The sequence below is a fragment of the Pan paniscus genome, chromosome 6 (assembly GCF_029289425.2).
Source record: "Pan paniscus chromosome 6, NHGRI_mPanPan1-v2.0_pri, whole genome shotgun sequence".
Lineage (NCBI taxonomy): Eukaryota > Metazoa > Chordata > Mammalia > Primates > Hominidae > Pan > Pan paniscus.
Window position 1 is genome coordinate 22,646,181 of NC_073255.2, and position 19,741 is coordinate 22,665,921.

Consider the following 19,741-nt stretch of genomic DNA (forward strand, 5'->3'; position numbering starts at 1 on the left):
AAGCACTTATTTACTGTCTTGCCTTATGATTTTATTCCAAGTATGGGGCTTAAACCCTATTTTAAATTATTTAAAATATTTTATATAATAATGATTTTATTCAAAAGGCATACTTTCAGAACATATCCTGTTTAATATTTTTATCATTATTCCAAGTAAATGACATTTTCTCTCAGAATGAAACATTTCCCTCTAAAGATAACGAAAAGCTTGTGACTTGTCTCAGGCAAACTTTTCTTAATGTACCATTTCAAACTTTTTATTTCTTCCTTTCAAGCATCTGCTGAATTATAATCAACATGTCAAGACAGGAGTTTATATGTAGATATTCCTATCAATAGTGATAAACATGCCGAGGAGAACTTAATAAAATTTTCTAGTTTTAAAACACACATACAAATCTAAATTTATTTTCTTTGATTACAAACAAAGTAAGAAAACAGACCTAGAAAGAAATCCAGTGCAGTGGTCTGCTTACTTACCTTGCGAGCAAAATCCCCTTTTCCTTTACTGTAAGCTTTGTTCTCAAGGAAATCATACACATAGTGAGCTAAAGCTGGGGATGCCTTCATCATTTCAGGAGCTAACAGTAACTAACAAGAAAAAAAAAAAAAAAAAGAAGAGATTATCTTAAACTGACAGAATGCTAGAAATTACCATTGTTTATAATTTTAGCTCATAAATTTTAAGAATGTATAGTAAAAAATATTGATTTATATTTTTAAAAACCCAATTATACAGTTAGGATAAAGTCACCAATAATTTTATGATGATTAACAGTTTGGTATATATATTCTTTATATCAGCTATTTTGACTTTAAGTGTATCTAATGTGAAAGTTGTCTGAACATATTTACTATTTTATTTTCAGATCTTATAGCTTATACTAAGAAGATCCACGTTAGAAAACTGTCACGTTATTTGCATAACAATTCTAGAGTTAACATTAAATAAGCTGGGCAAGGTGGCTCATGCCTGTAACCCCAGCACTTTTGGAGATTGAGGCGGGAAAATTGCCCCAGCCAGGAATACAAGACCAGCCCGGGCAACAAAGCAAAACCCCATCTCTACAAAAAAATTTAAAAAATTAGCCAGGCACAGTGGCATGCACCTGTAGTCCTAGCTACTCAGCAGGCTGAGGCAGGATGATCCCTCGAGCCCAGGAGTTCAAAGTTACAGTGAGCTATGATTGCATCACTGCACTCCAGCCTGGGTGACAGAACAAGATCCTGTCTCAAAACAAACAAAACATTAAATAAAAATGGTATGAAATAAAGTACATAAAATAATCCAAACAAAAACATTCAAGTGTTATATGGAAGCCCCAAACAAAACACTGCTTTCACAACTGCTAATATAACAACATTCTAGCTTGGTTCCTTCAATGGAACAAGTTTTGACATACTGAGTTCATTAGCTAAGAAGTATATAATACATCAACATCTAAAAGATACATTTAGGATAAAAGATTTGGGAAAAGGTGTTTTTTCTTCAGAATCTTGTAAATACATGACACAGACATTTAGCACTTTAAAAAAAAATTCAAATGTTTGAGCCAGGAGAAGACAGGCAAGTGCATTTATCTAAACACAAACAAGCAAAATCCCTAACATGGAGTGTCTAGAAAACTTCTAAGTTAATCAATACACACAGAGATAATGTTTACAAATTACTAAGCAGATTGCACGTCACATTTGACATGCTGCACAAAAGTGGTTGCTACCCTGTGATTACAGTAAAAACATTCTGTGTGCTATATTAAATGAAAAACATTCTATACCTGTGTGCTATATTAAATGAAAATCTGTGGATTATAGTAAACATGAGCTTACCTGCAAATATGAATTTAGATCCTTTTTTCTCTTTTCTAAAAAATCTCTATCCATATTATTAAAAGTCTTTTTTCCAGGAAGTTTCAATATGCTTGAGAGACTTTCAAACTGTAAGACAAAATACATTCAATAGCACTTTTTATAAAGACAAAAGGTTTTCCCAAGTGATTATTTCTCTACATATTAAAAACATCTTCAGGCCAGGTGCGGTGGCTCACGCCTGTAATCCCAGCACTTTGGGAGGCTGAGGCAGGCGGATCACCTGAGGTCGGGAGTTTGAGATCAGCCTGACCAACATAGAGAGACCCTGTCTCTACTAAAAATACAAAATTAGCTGGGCATGGTGGCACATGCCTGTAATCCCAGCTACTTGGGAGGATGAGGGAGGAGAATAGCTTGAACCCAGAAGGTAGAGGTTGTGATGAGCCGAGAGTGTGCCATTGCACTCCAGCCTGGGCAACAAGAGCAAAACTCCGTCTCAAAAAACAACAACAACAACAACAAAAACCCATCTTCAACAGATAATTTTGCAATATATTACGTGAAAATCAGAAAATAAAAAACATTGTCCAAATATACTCAAAACACAGTTCTAATATTATTTATTAAGAAAGTATTTTAAATCAAGAATGACAGATTTGCATAAATGATGAAGATGGATTTTGACTATGTGGGGTTTCATTTAATATTCTCCCTAATATTGACATTGTTCAAAATTTTCATAATAAAAGGTTTTAAAAAATATTTTCCTTAATAAGCCTTTGACCTGTGAAGTACTAGCAAATAAAAAGGCAATTTTCAAAATACAGATAGTAGTTATATAACCCCGTGTATACACAATTATAATAAATATTGATACCTTTGCCCCATCAACCACATTAAACATAAACTCATAGATTACACTAACCAAAAAAAATTAAGAACAGTCAGCATATACTTTATCTTTGTAAAATCACAAACACAAAGTAAATGTGTATACCATAAGTCTAGCACTTATGGACTTAACATTTGGATGCACCTTCAAAGGTCCATCATCGTAATCTGTAATGCCTTGCTAAAACACTTTTTTTAACCATACGAGCTGCTAAGATAGTTTAAGAGCAAAGTCATTTAACTAGTGACTGTACCTGACCAACAGCCTAGTGCTGAAATTCAAACAGCCTTAACACTTTTCCCTTGTGATACATATCCTAAAGCGAAACAAACTTTTTAAAACAATTATTTGTTGAAAACAACGTCTCTGTAAAGAAAACTAATTCTTGGTGCAGAGATTAAAGAGAAGAGAAATGAAAAGGATTAGGATAATTTCCATCCCCAAACTGGAAGATTCTGATACATTAAAAGAAGGACAAATCTGATGGCTGCTTGGAGCTAAAGTGTGAACAAGTTCATTGTATGTTACACATGAAAGGTAAAAGCAGTTTTTTACTCCAGTATTGGGAGGAAAACCAATAAAGGGTAGAGGTAATTTATAGAGAAAACATTAACTATAGCTATATTCTCAAATTTGGTGATTTACAAAAGTATTAGAAATGGGTCCTCACTGAACATCACATGTGAAAAAAAAAATTTTTCGAAGTAAATTTACTTTTTCAAGGTGTCCTAAGAGATATTTCCTGCAATATGACCTATCCACATTAAACTACTGACTCAGTTTTAGAAAATACATATTTTTTCTGGTATTACCAAGTCTTGTGTGCTTGTACTGTATTTCCTCAAATTCATGTTGAAGCCCTAACATTCAGTGCCGCAGACGGTGACTGAATTGAGAGATAAAGCCCCTAAAGAGATTATTAAGTTTAAATGAGCCCCTTAGGGTGGGCCCCAATCCAACCTGACTGGTATCCTATCAGAAAAGAAAATTTGGACCCACTAAGAGACAACAGGAATGCATCACATAGAGAAATGGCCACGTAGGGACATGGCAAGAACCCTGCCATCTACAAGCCAAGAAGCGAGGCCTCACGACAAACCAAACTTGTCAATACCTTGATCTTTGATTTCTAGTCTCTGGAACTGTAAGAAAATAAATTTCTGTTGTTTGGGCCACCCGGTTGGTGGCATTTTATTAGGGCAGCCCTACCAAACTAATATACCAAGGAAATATGACACTATCCATTAAAACAACAACTTATTTCAGAAACTTTAAAATATTAAACCTTACTAATAAAAAGAAATAAAAACCACAGTAACAGTTATTTTCTTAAAGCCTAAATTACCAAAATAAACTCCTTTGTAAGTTGTCTGTCTGGAACAGAAACATAAATCACTAACAGTTTTCTCAAACTATAAAAGCAAGGGAGAAAATGTGAAAATTTATACTCTATTAACTCATCATAAACTTGCTATTTAAAAGATTATTTTAAACTACGAACAAAACAATTGCCCATTCCCTGAAAAGTAATATAATCCACTCTGCCAAAAATTCATGAAAATATTTTTAAAGGCATTTAAAAGAAATTCAAAATTCAGCAAAAAAGAACTAAAATAAATTATATCAGAGGATTTCAATGTTTAAAAATAATTCAAATACTACACATAAATCATGGACATTCTATAATCAAAGATCTTACTTTTCTACATTAAAAACACAAGTTTAGATTCCTAATACACTCCTGGAAAATTTAAAGAACAGATGTGAAATTCTGTATTAAAATAATTCAAAATTTGTTTAATATGGTGCATATTTTTACTCAGTTACCTTAATGAATACTTAATATGATCATTTAAATCATGAGTTTATCTATACCTATACAGACTTCACCAAATAAAACAGAAATGCACAGTAGCTATTACACTACAAGCTCTTAGAGGCAAGGACTTTGTCTTGTTCTCTCATATGTTGCTAGCACCAAGAAAAGTACCAGACACATAGGAAAAGCTTAAGAAATATTTGTTAAATCAATGAATGAGCAGCTCAGGCCATTTCCAAAATCATGACATTTAACATTTTAATTATTTTCTTATAAGTCTCCATAAAATATCAAATAAGATTATTAAAATCTTTAAGGAAAATAAATGATAGCTCATACATTTAGCTTGGATTTTCATTCATTCATTCATTCATTCATTCATTCATTCATTTATCCATTCATTTATGGAACAGGGTCTCACTCTGTCACCCAGGCTGGAGTGCTGAGATCTCAGCTCACTGCAATCTCCACCTCCCAGGCTCAAGTGATCCTCCCACCTCAGCCTCCTGAGTAGCTGGGACTACAGCCCAGCTAATTTTTTGTATTTTTGTAGAGATGAGGTTTCGCCATGTTGCCCAGGCTGGTCTCAAACTCCTGACCTCAAGCAATCTGCCCACCTCAGCCTCCCAAAGTGCTGGAATTACAGGCGTGAGGCACCGCGCTTGGCATTGGAAAAAATGTTGTATCACAAAATTATATAAACAAATGAAACTTGTTTTAAAATAATTTTACTTTAAGAGCGCTATGCAGTTACCATTTATTCATGTTAACAGGCTATACTGTGACCAACTGCTGAATTACAAATCATTACATTTTTCTTCCATTATTTTATAAGGGATTTGAGTTTTTAAAATATAGATAAGGCTGAGCTAAAAGGCAAACACCCTAAATCTTATTTACAGATACTTAATATTTTACTAAAACCTGATTTTCATTTAAAAGGAGTTTTTAATTTCTTAAGTTCTGTGAACAATCTAAACACTTAGGTAATCACAACTACTGTGGCTTTATAAGAAACACACACACACACACACACACACACACAAACACACAAAAGGAAACACCAAGTCAAAACATGTCCATTTCACTCACGTGAGCTGTTTGAAAAAGAAATTGTGCTGTATCAATTTCATGTAATTTTTGGCACTGAACTGAAAAGGGAAATTATGAACTGTCCTCTTAAAGTTTTCTTAAAAAGTATGTTCATCATTTACATTTGTCAATATGTAAAATAATGCCTACAGTTCTAGTCTAGAACATTTAAATCAGGGAATGATTATTCCTCTTAACTAGAAAGAAAATTACAACTATTTACACAATAAAAAATTTCATATTAAACTAAACTCTCATTAATTTGCAAGTAAATTCATTTGCAAATAAATAAAACTCTTACCAATTGAAATTATTTTTTAAATTATCATGTTTGGTTAAAGTGTAAGGATGGGAATAAAAAGATATATGAGCTATATGCTTTTAAAATATCAAACAGGTAATATTTTAAAAAGTAAAGCAATTATTTCTTCAATGTGGGGCAGAAAATTATTTCATCTCTGCAAACAAATCAAGCTAAACATGAAGAAAGGTTATATTTGACACCAGAAGAATGCGCATGTCCAAAGTTATTAATTTAATTTTCTTATTAATATAACACAAAATAGTCCTTTTAATATAGGCTTCAGAAGTCAACATTAACTTGTTTTTCATCACTTTAAAGCTATTAATAGTTTATCTCACTCTATCCACAAGATATTTTAATAAGATTATCATGGTGCCAACTATATATTTTCCACTATATTAAGTTGAAAAAGATATTTTCTGATTTCTAAAGTAGTACAATGTCATTTCAAAGCTTTGGCTCACCCAATCAGATGTCACTTTTAACTATTATTGGTTTAATACCAGTTGTATACCTAAAATCCCTGAATGAGTCAGACTTTTTAAGAGTTAAAATAAGTTAAAATAAATTTCATAGATCATTTATTCCAATTCATCAAAGATCTTTTTTTTAAGTTGAGAAAATATTTAATTTAAAAATAGGACAGGGAAATAATTTCTTTAGATTTGTTATCTTTAAGAGTACTTTTAAATTATTTCTATAAAACAAGAGGGTTGTACTTAATAAGAATTGAAAATATTACTTGGTTAATATTAAATTTATTTTAGGTTGTGATTCAAAATAATTTGAGTAATGGATCAAGGATTCATTTCACTGTTACACTGCTGGATTAAACTGCCATTTAAAATAACTTCTAGGTTTAAATTATGCCTTCAAAAACAAAAGCACAAAATGTCCTACAGCAATCCCCATTCCTACTTCAATCTAAGCCCAAAAAACTTTGAAAAGCACAATACACACACACAAATTTTAAAATCAGAAACATGTATTCACTTTAATTTTCCAAGGTATACTCTTGATAGTTTGTCACTAGTCCATGATGGTTAGGACTGAGGAAGTGTTCAACATTTGATTTACTGGTTAAATGCTCAGATTAATTCTAAGTTTTATGGTGATTATACCAAAAATTCTTACCTTATTTTTTTAATTAATCACTCTATCTGGGCATCCTCAGATTTATAATCAAAATCAAATCAAGAAACAACATAAAGTACACAAGTTTTTAAAACTTCATTACCTGTTCAGTGATTCTCATGTGGAAGTCATGGAAGTCACTATAACGACGATAGGTTTTCCACATCTCCTCACTGTTTAGGTTGCGCCGGTGTACAGTGATGGCATATAATGCATATGTCTTGCCATGATCATTACAAACGCCTGCCACAGCATATGGGTCATAGTCAGCATATACTAATCATTTAAAACAAAATGAAGAGGAACGAAAGACACAAAAAAGGAGGAAGATGAAGAAAACAAAAAAGATAATATGAAATGAAGAAGAATCTGAAATGACAGACTGAGACAGAAGGATGTCAGCAAAGGATAGATTCCCATCCTCCATATTCACATCCATAAGGTATTACATATAATGGCTAAATTACAAAATAAACTAAGTTCAGTATGACACTATCAGTCACAAAGTGGTACCTATTACAATTCTCTCTTCCAAAGAGCTTTCTGTTACTACATCACTACAACATTACATTACTACATCTAATGTTACCTTAGAGAGTAAAATTAGAATTTCTTAAATTTAATATAGAAAAAATAAACAAAATGATGTTTTGTACTAGCCTTCACTCTTCAGTTGTATTACAATTAAAATCTTTTCAACTAAACAGCAACAGCCACGGGATAACATTTATTTTCTGGCAATTTTCTTTTTCTTTGATATGTTCAATAGTTCACAAGTGCGGTTTATTCTGGGGATTTTTTTTTTCAAAGCATTTTCGCATTACTTTGCCACATACCAAGCAAGTCAGGTAATCTCTAAAATCAAAGCCTGTTCCTATTTTGTACTAATCTTAACTAAGGAGATGCACTTTAAATCATTTTCTCTAACTTGTCTTTCTGATGTTACATTTCTTTATCTTTCTGCACTCTACAATTAACATCTCCAAAAGTTAATACTGAGTCTCTTCTCATCTGTATCTGGTCTATTTCTTAATCCATTCTCTGACCTTACTTTCAATCACTGTATTTTTTTTATCTCTAGAGTTTTATTTGGTTCTTTTTCATACTGTTTATTCTTGTCTTAGGATTTCTCTCTAGGAATATTTTTAACATACTTACGGCCAAGTCTATTAAGACTGCCATCTCCAAGTTCACAGGATGCAAATTATCTGCTGGTTCTGTTGGTTTTCTCTTATGGTGGTTCATATTTCTTTCTGTTGCTATTAATTGCTTTCTGTAAGCTCATTTCCAGCTGGTTTTATTTCTCCCTGGGTGTTCTGAGTGCCCTGGGCTAGGGAAGCGTTCACATTGAACAGTGTCAAGTGTCACCACTCTAACTGCTGGTTTCAGTGGTTCAGAAATAATTTTAATACTAACTCTCTGGCTTGAGATCTTGCAGTACATAATCACTTGAGGACAGCTAAATCCAGACATACTCAGGATAGGATGCAAGCTGGGCTTTCAATTTTTTGTGGGTGACAGATACCATTTCCAATCATGATCTTGACATTTCTTGTTCTTTCTACTGATGGTAGGCTGTTTTCCTAGTTCCTCTTTGACACTGAGCTGCCCTTTGTGACTCTAGGCTTTATGTAAAGCACTTTGTTCCAGCATCCCATGGCCTTGGCCCATCCTGCCTCTTCTAAATTTGAGGGCAGGAAAATGCTACCAAAATCAAGATCCAGTCTTTATGCTACTATGAGCCCCTTGCTTTAACACCCCTTCAATTCTCTGAATTTATTTTTCCCCATGGTCTGTGGCATCTGTAGATTTTCCCCTTCAGCTATACTTATAATATTGTTTTTAGCCTTTCTATGCGTGGAAGGCACGATATCTCATAGCAGTTCAGACTACCACACTAACCAGAAGTCTAAAACTGATCTTGTAATAATGGATTACGTTTATTCATAAGTGTGAATAAACGTGGTCAAGTTCTGGGGCTAACATTTTGCTATTTCGTATATAACTGGGCAGAAGGTCACTACAGCTTTTTGGTAAATTAATAACATAAAAGTTAGGACTCTATATTGGCAAGAGTAGTTGGACAGAAGCTCTTCCCAAACTTTCTTAAAATTTTTTCTAAGATTTGTACTTTCTTTCCAAAATTATCTTTCATTCCCTTTCCATCTATTATCACTGTTTCTGATTTAACAAAGTATATGACTAGAAATAGACTTTGGACATCTTGCTCTATAAGTAGCACTATTATTCACTGTTCACCTTGTCCAGTTATCTTTCTCTCAGAGACTTATGCAAATTAAACAGCACAACACGTTTTAATCACGTTAGAGAACCACCATTTCTCAATGGAGTTAGCATGGCAACAAGGGAATGGTTTTATCAGGTGTGTCCAAGATAGGTTTGGGAAAGGAAAATAGAAAGCAGAGGCCAATTAGGCAGCTAAACATAACTAATTAAAAATTAACAAGAGTAAGGAGAATAGCAAGGAACAAAAAAGGAGAAGAGATATAAGAAAGAATAACCAGGATTTGTCAAAAACCAACAGGCTTGGAAGATCACCCAGGGTGGATGCACAATAGGAAGAATAATGAGGTAATTATTTTTAAAAAATGCAGAAGACATCAAGGTAATCTGACTTAAAGGAAGATATTGGGGTTACATAAATTGGTTTTGTGAAGATGGTGATTTAGCTAGAAGGGTTTGTTTTTATTAGGCCAATGTTACTCATAGCAGGCGATCTGCAAACTATTTGCTAGTAATTCTTATTATGTAAAAAAAAAATAGCACCAGAATGTAAATCAACTCCATTACTAATCATATTGTTTAATTTAGTCAATACTTTTTAAAGCAAGATTTCTCAATGAAGGAAGCAATACACATACTAGACCACCATTCTTGTGTGTGTACTGCTTCCTTGGGCCATTCTTTCAGTAGCACTGGACTAGTCTATGAGCTCCTACTTTCTGAAATAAAGATGCTAAAAGATCTAGAATCAAAGAGACTCTGAAGTCCAGTTGGTAAAATAAGTATTTAATGAACCAAAAATCAAATATGTTTACCATGCATAATTACCATTGTAATGAATTAGTTCCATAACAACCCTATGAGTTATGTATTATTATTATTATTACTAGCCCATCTCACAGGTAAGGAAATTGAGGTACAAGGAAGTTAAGGAACTCACTCAGGTTCACCCAGCTATTTTTTTTTTTTTTAACTAGATCTTAATTTTGGATGGCTTACCCAACTATTAACTGGCAGAGCTGGGGTTTGAGCCCAAGCAATTCAGTAAAAAAGTTATACTCTTGGCCGGGCGCGGTGGCTCACGCCTGTAATCCCAGCACTTTGGGAGGCCGAGGCGGGCGGATCACGAGGTCAGGAGATCGAGACCATCCTGGCTAACACGGTGAAACCCCGTCTCTACTAAAAATACAAAAAATTAGCCGGGCGTGGTAGCGGGCGCCTGTAGTCCCAGCTACTCGGGAGGCTGAGGCAGGAGAATGGCGTGAACCCGGGAGGCGGAGCTTGCAGTGAGCCGAGATCGCGCCACTGCACTCCAGCCTGGGCGACAGAGCGAGACTCCGTCTCAAAAAAAAAAAAAAAAAAAAGTTATACTCTTAACCACTATAGTATGCTGCTTCTTCAGTATTTACATATGTTTGTCAAGATGAAATAACTTTTTTTTTTTTTTTTTTGAGACGGAGTCTCGCTCTGTCGCCAGGCTAAAGTGCAGTGGTGTGATCTCGGCTCACTGAAACCTCCACCTCCCGGGTTCAAGCGATTCTCCTGCCTCAGCCTCCCTAGTAGCTGGGACTACAGGTGCGCACCACCATGCCCAGCTAATTTTTGTATTTTTAGTAGAGATGGGGTTTCACCATGTTGGCCAGGATGGTCTCAATATCTTGACCTCGTGATCCGCCTGCCTCAGCCTCCCAAAAGTTCTGGGATTACAGGCGTGAGCCACCAAGCCCAGCCTGAAATAATTTCTTAACAATGCCTAGCACAGTGCTTTCATACATTTTAAGAAGCTAATAAATACTTGTTTTCTTCCAGAAATCTGGCAGGCAACAAATGTAAATTGAGACTTCAGTTCCAGTGAGAAGAAAAAGGAAATGAAGATCTATTTTAAAAAGATACAAGTTAATGTCTTCTAAACTAGATTAGACTAGACTAGACTAGACTAGACTAGACTAGACTATAAAATCTCTTCAGTGTCTAAAATGTAAGCATGAAACTGAATTGAGGTATATATCTCAGTATGTTTATACTTCAGTATGTAATATGACAAACACACTTCTACAATCTAAGAACAGTGAGAGGTCAGATAAGAAAACTATCATTATTTAATACTCATTAGTGTTATCTAGTAACTCAATAGCAATGATGAAAACTGGTTATTTTTCCTGAATTTACTAACAACTCTCCACATATGCTGAATGATCACAAAGTTTTAGAGGTTTCTCACCTCATTATTCAAGCACTTCTTGAAGTTCTGCAAACCCCTATACCTGGGGCTTCATTTACCCCAGTTATCTAGCCTGACTTTGTATATATGAAAACTAATCCTGAACTAAGATCTCTCCAGAAAAGATTTAACGAGAATTATACAGACAACTATCAGCTAGACCCACGAACAAAGAGGAAAAGAATGGTTTTAGAGTTTATTAGAAATAGTAAAACACTTAGAATATAAGCATTTTCAAATGTTGATAGTGACAATCTTAGATCAAATACATAAGCAAATAAATATAGCAGAATTTAATGAAGGACATGCTGCAGAAAAAAAGTAACAAAAATATGACTAGAGAACAAAAAAATGGTTAGTAAAAATTAAGTGTGGAAAATTATTTAGGGATATAATAATACATAGTTTTAATGCAATAATTTTACTTCAAACTCTCTTACCTGTGTCTGAAATGTAGGCATGAAGTTGTACTGAGTCATCAGAAGAAACATTTGAAAGGTCATCTAAAGACTGAGAAAAAAAAATCAGGAAACAAATCTTTAAAATTTTATAGGGAAAAAAAGAGTAAAGAATTCTACATCATATATGCATTACAATTACTCATTTCCCTGCATGTAAACTATATATTATTTGTATACCCTCCATCCCCTCCATACACAATAATATTTTCCATTTAGGCTAACAGAAAAAAAGCAAAGATTAAGAAACAATAACAAAAAATTTAGTAATAAACTTAATATATTAGATTATTTCTCCCTTAATTGCTTGTCCATCTACTGTAACTTGCTACTTTTCAATTATGGTCCTTATATGGCAAGAAAATCTAGATAAAAATAAGTAGACATATTATGTTAACATTTACGTTGAAATATACTAGAACCAGCTCTGCAGTTTTTAGCTTAATACTTTTGTTAATATAGAAATAATTTTTAAATTTAATTCAGATACCTTATCTATAAAATGAGAATACTACCTAAGTCAGAGAATTATGTGGAGATTAAATAAGACATGTAAGACATTTAGAAAACTGCCTAATATAACAACTGTTAGCTATTATTCTGATTATTTATTAAATGAGGTGAATCCATAGACTATGATAGATTTTAAATGATTAGTTTTCAAAAACAATTCCACAAACATAAATTCCTATTGACTGACTCAAAATGAATCTTTTATAACTACGGCCTTTGGGTCTAAACTTTAAAAATGTTTTTGCCACATACACATATATCCACACATATATAAAAAGGAACATAACCATGTAATTAAAGCAGGCTGCAGAGATAACATGGCAGCCTGAAACTGCTGTGTCTAGAAAAGACTGCTTCCAAGTTTGTCCCTCGGATGGAATATGGGAACTTAAATTTAGGGAAGATTCTCAGCATTCTCTAACCAATAAGAGTGGTTTACCATACCTAAACTATCTGTATAAGAAATGTTTATGCTGAACACCTGCTTTCCTTCTAGGAGTCTAGAATTTTGGTATGTGCTATATAATCTGCCTCCAATAAAAAACCTGTACATTTAGTCTCCAATGAATTTTCCTGGTGGCAACACTTCTCATGTGTTGTCTTGCTGATTTTGCTTTATAACCTTTCATGATAAGAAATTCCAGCCATGAGTAAGACTATGGTGTGTTCTGTGAGTTTTCTTAGCAAATCACTGAGCCTGGGAGTGGTCTTGGGGACACCTAACATATATAATCTACACATATTTCACATATTTATATCATTCACACATTTCACATATTCATATTATATAACTCAGATATATTTCACACTTTAAAAATAATAGGATGTGAATGAGCTTTTGAGTCCTAATGTAATATTATTATTACTGAAAGGGTCATCTAAATGACTTAAAAGCAACCATCCATATGGCACAAAGTCACTTAAATTAAGGCAACTGCATTCTAAGAAGAAGGCCAAAAATGTATCTACTAAAAACTGATTGTTAAGAGAAGCAAAATGTGATAATTCTATACAGATAATCCACAAGACTTCCCTGGTCAACTCAAATGGCAAAGACATCAAATTAAATTAGATCTAGTCCATGCTCTACTACCAATACCTTAAGAGACTTTAACCATATCAACTACTTTCTCGGATTTCAGTTGTCCCAATGGTAAAATGGGGCTAATACCTGCTCTACATCTCTGTCAGGACATACTGTGAATGAAAATGCGTTGGAAAAAAAAAGGAGTGCATTTATTTTTATGTGCTCAAGAAATCATTTTGATAGAAATAGCACAACCTTTACTTCAATATTTTTATGTGAAAGATAGAAGACTCAGAGGAAATGGAACAGTCTACCAAATTCATATTATCTACTATAACTTCTTCTAATTATAAGCCAGCACAGGTAACATAAAATAATCTATTTTTTTAAAAAACCATTATTAATAATGGTAACCTTCCCTTGTATGTTAACATTTAACATGCTAAATGTACTTATCTCTTTAAACATGTTAGCATCTCATACTATGCAATCCAAAAGTTGTTAAAAAGGCTTTGTGGAGAAATGTCTTTTTGTCTCTTAAAATATGCAATTAGTAAATATTATTTTCATTACATATGATGAAAACTTTGGAAAAACATTAGTTACAGTTATAGTGCACGTAAAAATCAAGTGGACTATAAAGTTACAATTGGTAAAATAATATTTACAAAACTACATTTGATTTAGGAATATATTAAAAGACAATTGTGACTTCAAAACAAGTACATTAATGCTATATTGAAATAAGCACAATTTGCAAAGTACTCCTTAAGTTATGATTCTTAAACTCCTTGTAAGAAAGTGTTTTTTAACACTAAGACAAAAACTGAAAATTCAAATTTATAATGATAGTCATCAAACACAACCAAAATGGCACTAAAGGAAATGCTTGTAATTTACCTACCAAGCTACCAATGGCAAAATGAGTAAAACACCAAACACATTAAATATCTCCTTTGTTTAGTATATTGGAATAAACTATCGTGATCTAGTTTACAATCTTAAGCTATTTTTAAAATGCAGATATTCACTAAAATTTGTCTACATGGTCCAACTACTTAAAAGTATGAATTAAATAGATTTATGGGAATAAAAAAATACTCCAAGTCACTGACTTCAAGTATGACTGTTTTTTGATCCAAAGACTATTCTGGTTTATATTACCATGTGACAAAAGAGACTTATCTTATTTGGAAAAGCATTTATTCCAGACATGGAATAAAGAAAAAAAATTTTTTACTAGTGTTTAAACATTTACACAAGTACTACAAATGTGAATACTAAAAAATTTCAAACCAAGGAAGGGTTTCATCACATTTGGAAACTTTTCTATATAATGAACATTATTTTTAACACTTCCTTCAAGCTCTAGGAGCAATTCCTTTTAGTTTAAAGCTCTGGACTATAACAAGTAAATGGTAATGACACCAAATGATTTAGGAAATATTTTAAAAGTTACAAAGTATCTGACAATTCTACGACAGATTTGCTTTAGTGTTTTACTAAAGGTTATAATACAGTAACAGAACATTTACTCAATAAGGTTATTTTAGAAGCAGACATGGTAGTACAGCTAACACCTAAGATGACTAACCTCTAAAACATTTAGCTATTACGAAAGGTCTAAAAGAAAAAGTAATGCAGGTAGGAGGAAAAACAAAACAAACAACACCTTACCTGTTTTTCCCCTCCCCAACCCAGCCAAACTGGACTGAAACCTTCATAGAACACTAATATTTCTTCCTAACAGCATCTTAGAAAATAAGTTATTCAATGGCAAGGCTGGATATATAAGAGAACTGAAACTTTCATTATTTCACACTGTACCTTGAATATATAAAATGCCAATGACAGTTGAGATTCTAAAAACATGTCATTCTAACCTCTAATCATTAAGGATGTAGTTGCTGTAAAACTGTCTAAACTTACAAAAAAATTTTTTTGTTTACAATGACCTGAATTTGTTTTAGTGTAGACTTAAAGAAATATCTATTCGGTTTTGGTTATCCCCACTAGTTTTATATTTTTTTCTAAATACAAGAGGAGAAAAAAACTGATTCCAATATAAACATTTATGTGTCACGAACTTATTGCCTATCATAGCAATTTAGTAATCATAGTAATTTAAACATGCTAAATATTGGAATTGAAAATAATGAAATCAATTTATTTATAAAATGCAGAAAAGCAATTATGCAGGTATAACCTAAGCCAATTTTTTAAATAAAGATAAAATATAATTTTTAAGTTCTAATTCATAGATGCCTTATATGTGAACTTAGCATTTCTTTAAAAGCATAATAACTTTTTACAATACTAAAGGATGATTTGGGGCCTTCTTTTTATATCATTTATTTATATATGTTAAGGCTCAGCCTTTTACATTATTTTCAAGTCACTTTAATAAAGTACCCATAATAGTACTTACCAAATTTATGCTTCCTGTAGGAGACCCATTAAAAGATTCTGCAGGGGGGAAATTCAACTTAGTATACAGCAAAAAACTTTAAAACGGTTGCTTTATCTAAGGTTCAAACACGAAGAATGAAAGTCACATAAGCCAAGATATAACATAATAGTAAAAAAAAAAAAAAAAAAAAAAAAAAAATTGTGGATACTCCCAAAAACTTGATCCCTTAAAGTCCCATGGTTTTCTAAGACAGGCATTTAAGTGACAATATAGTATGTACCTGATAGCTGGCCAAAAATCAAAAAGGCATTCGTGTTCAGGAGAGTAATTATTAAATGTTTTTATTCTCATGGTATCAAGTAAGTTGCCTAATACAATATAAGCATGAGGAAAACATTGCAGAATGAGGCCCATTAGGAAACACCAGCACTATTTTGTAACTTCTGTCTCACTGGATTAAGAAAGATTACAAATAAAATCAGTCTGTACTGTGAGGGATAAACAGACTTATTTTTAATAGGTCTATTAAGTCCTCTTATTCTTGGTGGTAGATTATCTTGAAAACACTGGAAGTCCAGATTTTTAAATCAATATATAACTAATAGACAAAAAGACAGTTAAAACTGCATATGCAATTCCATTTCATTAAAAAGCAACTAGGACAAATTAATGTTAGAGAATAAGTCAATGTTGGATTATTAATATTAATGTCAAACAACAATCTTTTCCCTTAGAGTTTTATTATAAATCTAAGAAAATTAAGTTACCAATTCAGGTGTTCCTTTATTAAACACACAAACAAATCTATGGTAAAGCAATATTCATACACAGTTTAATATATGGTTTCGAGCACTTAAGAGGTTATATATGAATTTGGTTCTCTAAATGGGTCTTCAAAAAAGCAACACTACTATTCCTACAAGGGGGCAGCTGATATTGCCTTCCAAATTTACTCTAAATGCTCAAGAACATTTCTTGGTTCTTCAGCCCTTTGGTCATAAAAAAATGGGAATTTCACCTAGGATTATCCCTTGGTGATACTTAAAATGAGTAAAATAGTTATCTATCCTCCTTATTCAATTATATGCCTCCTACCTCTTCTGTAGTGTGCCCACCTCTTAAATCTTCCCACCAAAGACAAGTCAGGTTAAAGGAGAATTTGGGAGCAAAATAGGGCATAGTTTATTTTCTTGATCAACAATAAGAAGATCCAGAAATACAGTATAAAATCAATCTTGGTTGACATTTAATCAAGAATTGGATGACTACCTACAAATATTAGAAAACAAAAGAAAGCACTGTTCAACATGGTGAGACAAATAATGTTGAGATTAAAATTTAAAAAGGAAAGCATAATTCATACAGTTTTAAAAGCCTATGAGACTGTTTTAATAAAGGAGAAAATATCTACTTTTAAAATAATTTCATAACTAAAGAAAGTAATAATGAATAAAGAGAAAGGGCAAAGGAAGAAATGAGGAGAAAAGGAGAGAGGAGAGATAGTAAGCACAAGCAAGCCAACCAGCTAATTCTCTACCTACTGTTAAGTTTGGTTAAATAGGAATGAAATTTCTACTCAAGCAAAGAAAAACCACCAGAGGATACAGTACTATACCATATGATATGACTTGGTCCTTTAATTTTAGGCTCAAATGTAGACTACTTTAAAAAAATCAGCTGTACATTAATCCCTAGGTTAGGTAATTATTTCAGAATGTCTAAAAGGTGGTCAAAATTTCAGAATATCTAAAAAATGCATGTAGTGCTCAGCAGCTTAATTTTAAAAGTCAGAAAACTAATTTATAACAAAAAAAGTGGAAAGGCCTATTTTTGATTAGATAATCATATAAAAAGAAGTATATCAGAAGCATTACTAGTTGAGAAAGGTAAACCAGTGGCCTAAAATCTAAACACTGACAAAGACAACAAAGCTGACAGTTACTTTAAATAGTAATGTTTCATATTATACCCATCACTCCGTATACTTTTTTCGAATGGTTTCAAAAAAGGGATAGGTAATTTCACAGTATAAAACTCATCAATTAGGAAACAAAATATTAGAGAGCAATGTCCTAGAAAGACAATAAGATACATAACTATATAATCTCAAACTACAATCAATGATTCAAATGTGAGGGGTTACTCAATAACTGATATATAAGAGAAGCATATTTACTTCAGATCAAAACCAGTTCCAAAAAAAATTTTTTTAATGTACTTCGTGTTTTAAAAAAGTACAGTGTATGATTTTAGGAAGTTTGAGACTGCTTATAGTTTGCTTCCAATAGCTGTACTGAAGAAGACAGACTGGCTAGAAAGATATGAATGGAAGCTAGAAATCCATTTAAAAGACTGGAAGCATTCTTAAGTTACAGGATCAAAAATTACTTCCACAGAATATATTGCTACTATCACCAGTTTAAATTACACATTACTTAGAAGCCCACACAATTATTTGGTTATGACTTTGTCTTCTGAGTCACATAGCAAATCCACTTCACAAATACGAAGAAATTTCTAAAATAGATAAAATTAGTATAAACAACAAAAACTTTTATAATAGTCATTTTAGGATGGTTAGTTGACAGAGCTGCTATTGCAAATTTCATAGCATCTCTATAAAAGAACATTTTTCAATAGAGTAAGTACAGATATATAGAACAAACTAGAGGTACATAAAATTTTACCATTCAACTCAGAGAAGAACTCTGTTTTTTAAAAAAATATTCCTTAATTATGCAATCAAAATCAGTTAATACATTATTCCAATTGTACACATAAGTAAACTTAAAGAGTATTAATTTAAAAACCCAAGGCATCAGATAAATAATCAAAGAAAAGTTACTAAATTTCAAATGTAAACTTCAGTAACTAGATTTCTTAGATTATTTAAAAAACAAAATCTCACTAGTGTAGACAAAGGGATAGGAGGTGGAGGAGAGGGGAGGCTGGGAGACTTCCATAATAAAGGTATTTTTTAAAGCAGTGCTCACTACCTAACAGCTCTATTTTATCTCCATTCTCAAGTGTGCTTGCCATAAAACCTATTCATAAGTAAACAGTCATAACTGAAGCACTTTCTTAAAATACTTAAATCTTTCCCATTTACTTTTTATTGACTTCATTCACTTGGTAGAACATACCAGAAAGATCATCCAACCCTAGATATTTAATTAGAGCTTAATAAATACTTCTGAATTGAATCACAAGTTAATGATCATTGGGCCTAAGAATTTGGAAACATGTGTTCTAAAGGCTATCCCTCCCATTATTCTTATATAACTCACTATTTACTAATAAAAATTGATACTTGTGTTTTACTTTATAGATCATTTTCAAATGCATAATTCCATTTAAAACTAACAATGACTAACGTAAGATATTATGAGGATATTATTCCAGATTTACCAACTCAGAAAAATGAGGCTTGAAGAATTTAAGCAGTTGGACAACTTCACACAGGTAGTAAGTGATAGAATGGGAGTAAAATCGAAATATTCTGACTCTTAAACCATTTTTTTCACTATAACATGTAAATAGAACTCATTATCCTCATTTGAAAAAACTGAAGGTTGGGATAAATGACTCTTGCGGCTTTTTCTAGCTCAAAAGTCTCTCACACTGTGTAGAATTTGGAAAAGTGTACAATTAAAGATATTTAAAACTGTAGTTTTTTAATAATGCTTTATAGTTTATGATATACTCTGAGTCATTACTTATTGCATATTAAATCTTCTCAATAATTCTATTGTTAATCATGAATATTGTTACTTACTCCCAAAAGGGAAACTGCCATAAAAATATTTCAGTGAC

General features: G+C 32.4%; 1 protein-coding gene across 5 annotated transcripts in view; it reads right to left on the reverse strand.

The window, feature by feature from the left end:
* The window catches only part of SNX13 (sorting nexin 13), a 157,879-nt gene that overhangs the window by 23,552 nt on the left and 114,586 nt on the right, over positions 1-19,741 (reverse strand). For 2 of the 5 annotated variants that reach the window (XM_003825023.6, XM_055115732.1), the window contains 5 exons: positions 15,947-15,984; positions 11,961-12,030; positions 7,159-7,298; positions 1,833-1,940; positions 483-593 (listed from right to left, as the gene is read on the reverse strand). In XM_003825023.6, coding sequence (XP_003825071.2) covers positions 483-593; positions 1,833-1,940; positions 7,159-7,298; positions 11,961-12,030; positions 15,947-15,984 — 467 coding nt within the window. The other 3 variants (XM_008978706.5, XM_055115731.2, XM_055115733.3) reach the window with 2 other exon arrangements.